This window comes from Kryptolebias marmoratus, linkage group LG6, assembly GCF_001649575.2.
Source record: "Kryptolebias marmoratus isolate JLee-2015 linkage group LG6, ASM164957v2, whole genome shotgun sequence".
Classification (NCBI taxonomy): Eukaryota; Metazoa; Chordata; class Actinopteri; order Cyprinodontiformes; family Rivulidae; genus Kryptolebias; species Kryptolebias marmoratus.
The window spans coordinates 11,809,697-11,818,993 of NC_051435.1; the positions used below are offsets into that span (position 1 = coordinate 11,809,697).

The 9,297-nt window shown below is 40.0% G+C and overlaps 1 protein-coding gene across 1 annotated transcript in view; it reads left to right on the forward strand.

The window, feature by feature from the left end:
• Positions 1-5,735: 5,735 nt before the first annotated feature.
• The window catches only part of rapgef4a (Rap guanine nucleotide exchange factor 4a), a 27,959-nt gene continuing 24,397 nt past the window's right edge, over positions 5,736-9,297 (forward strand). Inside the window, exon 1 of the mRNA XM_017422583.3 lies at positions 5,736-5,994. Within this exon, the coding sequence (XP_017278072.1) occupies positions 5,927-5,994 (68 nt within the window). The 5' untranslated portion in view covers positions 5,736-5,926. The remainder of the gene's footprint in view (positions 5,995-9,297) is intronic.

The window sequence follows — 9,297 nt, forward strand, 5'->3', positions numbered from 1 at the left end:
ACCCCTTCAACCCTGAGGAAACCCTAACCCTAGCCCAGGGCCCTAACCCTGGCCCATGGTTGAAGGGGTTTGGGGCCAGTGTTCAAAAAGTTTCTTGAGGCGCCCAAGCATTTCTTCAGTCACATCTCTTACTCTCATAACTCATGACTCTCATAAAAATGTATTTCGGCATCAACTAAAGTGAGAAGAAACGCAGCTAAAGTCCAAAGACAAACTTTGAAAGGCTTTCTGAAAGCCAGAAGAACCTTTAATTTAAGATGCTTATCTTTGCATAGCAAAGATGAAATAACCATACGTCAAATAGCTCTTTTTATATGTCAGTAACCTTTAGGAGAATTGGTAGGAAAAATAAAAGATGGCTGTGACAGTAGGGGTTATTTCTAGTTCTGTGCGGCTTATCTTTGTTCTGACACAAGTGACTCTGCAGTGATTTATGGTATTCCTTCTAATAACATAAGGGAACTAAAATTTACAGGATCTTTATATGGTCTCAATAAAAATAGGTCACTGACAGGAATCCTGGATGCTCTATACCCTGACTATATTTAGCCATTTGGACCATTTAAAATTTCTAACTTAAACTGAGAAAATGATCCGTTAAACTGATTCCTCAGTGCAGATTTCTATGAGCTGTTTAAATCGATACTCTGTCTCATGCAGAACTGGAATGACTCTCTGCATTGTTGACATCTGATGTGTTATTGAGTTCTAGTAAAGAAAAGAATCTGACTTCTGAGCTCCTTCTCAAACAAATTGACTGACAGTATAGGTTGATTTCCTCAGAGGCCAAGAACCTATATTACAAAAATATCACTGGCCAACTGACCCAGGAAACAGACACTGACTGCATAAAGAAGTAAATTAGATAAATAATCTCCATTTTTTAATATATATTTCCTGCAAAAGTTACTTTTTAAAAGTGTTTTCCTTCAACGAAAATATAAGTGCGGATGCAGAATGTAAACAGCAATTGGGTTCCTTATACTCTGAACTCCCTGCAGCCCTTAAAGGCAGCTTTACGCAACAAAATGCAAGAGCGTAGTAATTATTGATAAACAGGAACCAGACTGCAGTTTGAGACATGAACAGATGGTGATCTATTTATCGGGCACTTTTTATGAGCACTGTCACATTTCAAAGCAGCCTTAGGCGTAATCCCATTTACAGTTATAATTGGACGAAAGCTTAAGCATTTTTCTTTTTTTTTTTTCCAAGACCATTTCTTTTCCCTATTATAAAATGGTATTTTGTATCACCTTTTGTAGGGATTTCCTGGAGCACATTAAAAACATGTTGCTGTGTTTTCAGTAAACTGGTGTCTTGAGTCTTTCAAGGAGATGTCTCTGGAAAAGTCTCAGTCCTCAGGCATTTCCTCTGGAGTTATCTCCTCTCACATTCCATCTGAGACGTGGTTATCTGATCTGTGAAACCTTCTTATTCCCACTCCCATGTTCGTAGTTTATGTAAGCTCTTTGTTGTTGCTGTACAATATGGCTTTCTTAGGTGCTCTGGCCTAATTTGTTTTGTATAAATCCGTTGATAATTGGCCACGATCCGATGTCTGAACTCTGAAAAGTGTCAGCTAAGAAACACTCCTCATTAAACTGAATTTCTCTAATTTATGTTATGTTAACTTTGCTCTTTTAGGGAAAACTTCTTCCTGAAAAGCAAATATTAAGTCTCGGTAGTGACCATCCTCTGCCAAAAAAAGAAACAAATGCAACCTAAAAGAAATTCGAACCTGCTCTATTCTTTAAAAGCATACGTTCCACATACCGTGAGTTTTTCTCTAATGCTGAAAAGCATTTAAAATTGTGCTGCATGTGCAGATGAGGGTTTACTATTGGAGTCTGCAGGAGCATCTCCTAGCAACTGTAGGTTTGAAAAGCCACGCAGTCATTGGCTTTGGAGGAGCATCACAGCCAAGTCTGTGGTCCCTATAGCAACCTGTTAAACAACATGGAACGAACAGGGAAAAGGAAAATGAAAAACAGAGCAGGTGATCTGGCTGGAGTGCGCAGTAGAACCATTCAGGAAATCTCTTCTTTTCTCTGACTGTCTTATCCGACCAAAGACAGTCATTATTGCAAAAATGATCTCTACATTTGGCATTTTTCTCTGTTGTAAGATGTGCTTCTCAGAACGTATATCTGATTTACTTGTAACTCATAAAAATGGGCCACTGAGGACTAAGTATTTTATAAACAAAGTTAATGTGCAACTTTGACTCAGTTTTAAAGCACAGGTTTCATTTTATCCAAGTGTGGTTCTGTGAAAAGGTTATGATCAGTTAATATCTCAGATGTTATGAGACCTCAGTTTGAAGAAATGAAGTTTAATTCTGACCGGGTTGTTGAGCTAAAGCAGGGTTGTCAAGCTCCAGGCCTCAAGGGCCTCTGTCCTGGAAGTTTGAGGTTTTTCTGCTCCAACACACGTGATTCAAATGGTTTAATTACCTCTTCACCAAATCATCAAGTTCTCTGGTAGCATGTCCATGTCATTCATTTAAAGCAGGTGTTTTAGAGCAAGAACACATCTAAAACATGCAGGAGATTGCCCCCAAGGAACAGAGAACACATGTGAGCTAAAGGCTATTTCCAAGACCAAAGTGGTTTGCTGCTGTTTTAAAGCAAATCTGATCTAATCTCTAAAGTTTCATAATCTTTTAAAACCACAAATTTTACATTACACAGTTATGTACATTAAAATGTGATGGTTATTTTCTAGCATAGCAGCAACAGCCTGAGACACTTCCTGCAGGAATATCATATTTCTGGCAAAAATACTTGCACAACTCAAAACTTATAGCAATAGACTTATAGAGTCCAAAAGAAGGGAATGGGGCACACCTGCAACTGCACCCAAGTTCAGCGCTGGTTACCAATAGACAAAAAAACTTATCCAGAAAGTATCTTGTTTTTCCAACTGCAGCTTCAATGCTGGATAAATCTGTTTATTTGTCAGAGAAAAGCACTAGCAATACAGTTACTGAGTAGGAGGGAAAAGGCTAATAGCAGAGTATATTAATATTTATTCTGGATTTAAACGATTTTTAGGGTCTTTTAACAGCAGCTTCTGTTCAACAACTGCCTCCATGTTTATCTCAGACTGAGCAGAACATAATGTGACACCTTGTTGACATCATAAAAGTAAAACCAAACTAAGACTGTGGGAGGACGAGTGGACTCACACACAAACTCCAGTATGATTGCACGCATGTGACTCCTTCTGATTGGACGTATCAGAGAGCGACAAGCTGCAGTCTGTGCGCCGCTCAGCTCAGCACAGAGCACCATAATTTTGCCGCCGTGCAAAGAACTCCACTTCATAAGATCTTTGCTATTGCCTTAAGAGAACATTGGTTTGAGAACACACGACTCAAGGCACAGACTCTGGCTAAGTACTGGTGTTTATTTTGACATCTTCACACATTGTTGTCTTTTGATCCATGGCAGCTGCGAGTTAATGGCATGCTGCAATACAGGAATGTGTGTTTTGTGTTATACATGCCCTGACCTGAACCCAGTCCTTTAGCCCTGCTATTTACCGAAGCGAGAAAGGGCAAGATGACAATCGGAAGAGCATATTCTCCTCATTCTGAAGGAAAGAGACATCCACTGGCAACAAGAATTTACATTAACACCCAAAGGCTAAATATCCAAAAAATATATTCAGGCCATCAAACTGAGGTCCAATCCCTAAAGTTCTATATTTTATTGTTTTTAATTTCAAATCACAATAATACGACTAAAGGACTGAAAGAAACTTGTACTCTGGTAACCTAATTCCTACATTTTTATAAACACAATGCTGCCATCTTGCTGCAGACAAAAAATAATAAAAAAAAACAGTTTCAAAAAGAGAAACAACAAGGCCAATCTTAAAAATCAAAGTTTGAATTTGACATTGATTTGTTTATTGTAGGTATTGCTGACATGGCCTCCACACAAAACAATCAATCATTTTATTCATTGAGGGTGTTTGTGATTTATATTTTGCATCACATAAAAATAAACAGAAGAGAAGTATCTTTAAAATCCTTCACAAAAACCCAATGATTATTTCAAGTTATCAGGCTTCCAGAGATAAAAAAAAAGTAGTGGCAGAGGTCTACAAAGAGTTTTCCTCACAGCGTTGCCAGCACAGACGGAGTCGCTGCACCACAGCCTTTTTGTCTCCGCAGCAGTTGGTTGCCAAGGTAACCAAGAGAAACCAATGACCCTTTCATTTTGTGGCCTCTTCTTACAAAGCATCGTTTTCTCAAGTCCATTATGGAAATGTTTCCACCTAAGAGACAAAGTCAGTTCTCACACAGAGTGCTACAGTTAAAGCAGCCATTTGACGTCAGTGTATGCAGCCTTTCTGAGTTTCTGTACGCAGTTTGTTTCTAGAAACTTGGTATAAGTTGGTACAATAATCTGCCTCAGAGGTCAGTCTTTATGCTGAGTGATCTCTTTTTTTTAACTACATGTTCCTGTTCCAAATCTTTGTAAGCATCTTTCACTTGTCTTGTGTCCACTGTATAATTTGTCCATAATTTCTGTACTTTATTTGTTTCTCATCACTGTCATTTTGAACATCCTGGGACTTGTTGTTTAGTGTCAGACGTGTCCCACAAATGTCTACTGAGGAGCTAGAGCTTTTAAAAAGTCCACCTAACAGTCACGCTTTCAGCAGCAGTGATCTGTGGGAGTGAAATGTTTTTTATGTGCTGACAAATGCAGAGTGTTAGTTGTGTTATATTTCTCGTCCACGCAGTGAGCAGATTGATCAACACTTTACATCCACAGTAAAGTGTTAATTTACCTTATTTCGTTACAGTTTGGCATGAAAAACATGTCTTGACCCCTCCTTTTTGTTGTTATTGATGAACCAAGCTGGTGTGTATATATATAAAAACTTCCATCTTACCCTATTTGATCCACATGGGCGGTTCCACTTTCACTTCAAGCTCAGGTCCTCTACCAGAGACCTGGGAGCTTCAGGGTTCTCTTCAGTATCTTAGCTGTTCCTAGGACTGCTCTCTTCTGGACAGAGATCTCTGAGGTTCTTCCTGAGATCTGTTGGAGCTGATCTTCCAGTTTGGGGGTCACAGCATGGAATCCTCCGATGACCACTGGCACCACTGAGGTCTTGACTCTCCACAACTTCTTTATTTCTTCTCTAAGCCCTTGGTATTTCTCCAGCTTTTTGTGCTCCTTCTTCTTGATGTTACAGTCACTTGGGACTGCTACATCTATCACCACTGCTTTTCTGGGTCACAGGGGAGGAGCTGGTTCCTGTCTCCAGCCATCACTGAGCGAGAGGCGAGGGGGGGACACCCTGGACAGGTTGCAAGTCCATCACAGAGACACATAGAGACAAAGGAGACAGACAACCATTCACGCTCTCACTCACACCTTGGGATAATTTGGAGCTACCAGTTGCCCTGACATGCGTGCACGGCCCAGTTTTGCAGCTCCACAGCTTACTCGTCACGTGGTGGCAGAGATCAGCGAGACTGCAACAAATTTTTTAATTTTTATTTTTGTTAAAACTGAGTCAACTTTAAGGGAGGAAAATTATAGGGGTGTCCATTAACACCCCCCCCCCCCCCCCCCCCCCCCCCCCNGGACCACATAAAAAAACAAAAGAAAAACATGATAAACGCGTTTTATTTATCTTTTTCTATAGGGTTTGGCACTAAAAAAAAGCATCAACAACAAAAAGACGTCCAGGTGACCTTAAAAAGCCGCGTGAAGTGATGTGCAACAAACATTAAAAAGTGTCTGTCTGTGATCGGAGTCCAGCCCTTTCTGCGCGCACCTTTGAGGTGAGCAGGCTCCGTGATGAAGAGAGGCAGCCTTCCTCCCCTCCTCTCCCTCCTCTTCCTCCTCTGCAGCAGCCTCAGCAGCACCAGCAGCGGGACCGTCAGCTGGATTTCACGATGGTAGCGGCGCACACCTCGTCCCATTCGTCGGAATCTGCCGAGTGGATGGTTTGTCTGGATAAGAGGTAACACAGTCGCAGGCTGTCACCGAGCAGACAGCTCGTTTTAATCAGCCGGGCTTCCGAGTCTTCACCGCTGCCTCGTGTTTCAACAGCTGTATTAAAACATCTGTGGTATCTGCTGCCGTAGTTTGGATTTAAAGCTTTAAATAGTTCCTCCTTGGGAGCTCCAAGGTTACTGTTTTTTATCAGGACACCTTTTAGCTGCTCCAGGATGAGGCTTAAGCTTGAACAAACAGCTTCTGATTCTGGGTTAAATCAATAAATTACCTGGTTCTTCTTACTCCTAATTGACATCACCTGTAATTTATACAGTTACAAGAAAAAAAAAAACCCATAATTTCACCTGAGTACTTCTGAGCTGTTTTGGGATTTGTAGCCATTCAGATGTTCTTTATTCTCTTTAAACAGGATTTAGCAGGTTAAATGTAATCCCACTTACAAAACAACAACTGCCCAACATATAGCTAAACTCCATTTCTTTAATTTCTACTTCTTTAAGTGCAGATGTTATGCATTGTCCAAGTTCACGGGAAGAAGCAGCGTTTAATTCGACATGTTCCTCCTCACATTTACATGTTAATGTAAATATGAAAGAATAGAAATGAAAGCACGTGCAAGCTTATAGTTTAGTAACTGTTACCAGAACCTGTGATTCAAGAGGAAAAACCTCTGAAAATCTGTCAAAACACTTGAAAATCTGATGCAAGTAAAAAGAGTTTTAATCAGGTTTCGTGGTTTAAGAGGTAATATTGTATATAACCTGTATTATTACACTTGTCATTATTTTAAAAAGTTCGTCATTTTAAATTAAGGACAGAAATGGTCTCATTATCAGCTGCTAGAACTCCACTTGTGGTTGTGAAACAAGTCAGCGGTCTTGAGTTAATTCCCAGCAATCAAATAAAAGTTAAAGATGATTGTTCACAGCACATTTTGTCATAAGGAATTAAAGAAACAGCAGTTTTAAGTTGATAACATTCTTTAATATGAGTTTAGGCTGTTTGTGCAGTCATAGTAGCTCTGTGTTTTTGCTTATTATCAGTATTTGCACACTTCAGCTATTAATAGTTGGGTTCACAAGTGTTTTTGTGGGTTATTTGAAATGTTTGGGAATCAGTGTGTCAAACTACAAGCAGTTCACATCAGGTGAGTTTGAGCAGAGAAACAACAAACACTGAGTCCATACAGGACCAGAAGGATCTGTGTGGGAGGTTGTTGTTTAATTTGAGAAATTATAAATGAAATTTATATTTAAAAATTTGTTTCAAATTACAGTGGGATACTGGAGCTAAACTGCAGCTGATGCTCCTGAATGCACTCACTTGTTAGAGGAAGTAATAAACCACGAAACACCTGCGAAACACAACTTCGCCTTTACATTACATTACAATTGTATATCCTTAATCTCAGGTTTCTGTTTCAAAGAACTGCTGCATTCTTACATAATATGTACTTCAGAGCTGTTTTTATTGGAGCTTCGGTGAGCACGACACCTTTAATTTAAAGAAACGATCGCGACGTGACAACATTTTGGGAGCTCAACATCATCCTTTTGTCAAAAAGGCAGAAATATTAGACTCAGGTCAGGGATAATAATAGAGGACGAGGCGAGCACAACAAAGAGAAGGTCCAAAGTACAGCAGCAGTAAAAAACCAGCAAACAGACGCAGTATGCAGATGTGTTTACACAGTAATGTCCCTCGCTTGCTCATGGAAGCCACATGCTCGTCTTAAATCTATTGGTCTTTGTATGACTCAGCTTTTCCCAGCAAATACCGTCCCCATGTCCTGACAGTGGAGCATATCTTACAGCAAAATGCAGTGATTGATAGACATGCAGGCTGCCTGCAGGTGAAAATGTGTTGAGAACTTGCTACATGCTGCGCTGCATGTGGATGAAAACGTAGAGAAAGGGGCATTATATAGGCGTGTTGTTGTTGTTGTTTTGGTTGGTATTTAAAAATACTCCATCTCCTACACAGCAGAGTCTTAAATGTCACACGTTCCGGCGTGAGTAATAAAATACGTGGAGCTTTCGCGAGGAATGAATAGCTATTGTCTTAAGCGCTCCCTCTCAGAGAAAACACTTGTACAACGACGGTGTGGGTACAATTCATGGCACATACAAAACAGCACAAGTAACAGGGAACACAGCAAGCTGGAAGCAAAACCTCGTTTTCTTCTGAATTATTAATTGTGCTTGGTTTCACTTTTTAAAGGACAGGCATTGACTCACAGGCGATGTAAGCTGCAAACACCTACATAAACATCAGGGGCTCTGGATTCAAACAGAAGGCGGAGAAATGCACGAGGATCAACACGTTGGTTCGTTTGTGAGTTAGTGATCAGCGTTTTGCTTGCATTTTAGTTCCAAGAAATCAGAGCGAAACGAAACGTTTGTGAGCTCACATTAAACCAGAAATTCTCCGTTTTTGTAAATCAGATGATCCGGTAAAACAGAATAGATTCTTCGCTGTCGTCGCATTAAAACCATCCAACGAGATGTGGAACCACTGAAAGAATAGGTTTGGTTTTGAAAATAAAAGCACCCACGTGCAGCAGTTCAGCAACGAAACGCAGAAGAAATCAGACGCTCAAACGCTAAAGGATCATTAAACTGATAAAAGTCTGACTGTGGAGAGGTTTCCCTAAAATGTTTTATTAATTCGGCTGATTGAGCAGTTATTGCCAGTGAAGCAGACTTTCAGAATATCAATGTGAAAGTTTGCTTTAGGCCAGTAGTTTCCAAACTTTTCTGCTTCTGACCCACAAAGTAAGAGTGGCAGAAGCTTCTGACCCCCAAATACCACCAGTTTAAGTATAAAAACTTTGTTAATAACCCTTTAAAACAGCACAGCAACCTTTTACTTTGACACTATTTTTAATTTATGACTGTTGTATTTATTATTTGTAATGATTGGGGTAAAAATAAGCGTATGCTGGTGTAGATTCTCAGTCATCCAGGCCATGGTAAATTCAAAAAGAGTTAAAAAAAAAGAGTTAAAAAACAAAAACGACTGGACTTCTATTCTGTAGCTGAAGACGTTTCGCTTCTCATCCGAGGAGCTTTCTCAATTCAGAAATAGAGAGTGTGGAGTTGAGCTTTAAAAGATGAGATGTGATGTAAGCTGGATTGCTTGCAAATTGTTCTCACTCTCCTAACAATGGAGGCTCGTTAGAGTCCTTGTTTGTCTGACTCACTGAGGGGCCACTCTGGTCACGTGAGTGCAGGTGTTGATTGGAGTGAAACTGACTGGGGATCAGGCCTAAAGCTCCATTATATGTTTTTGAAAGCTGAAATCTGAG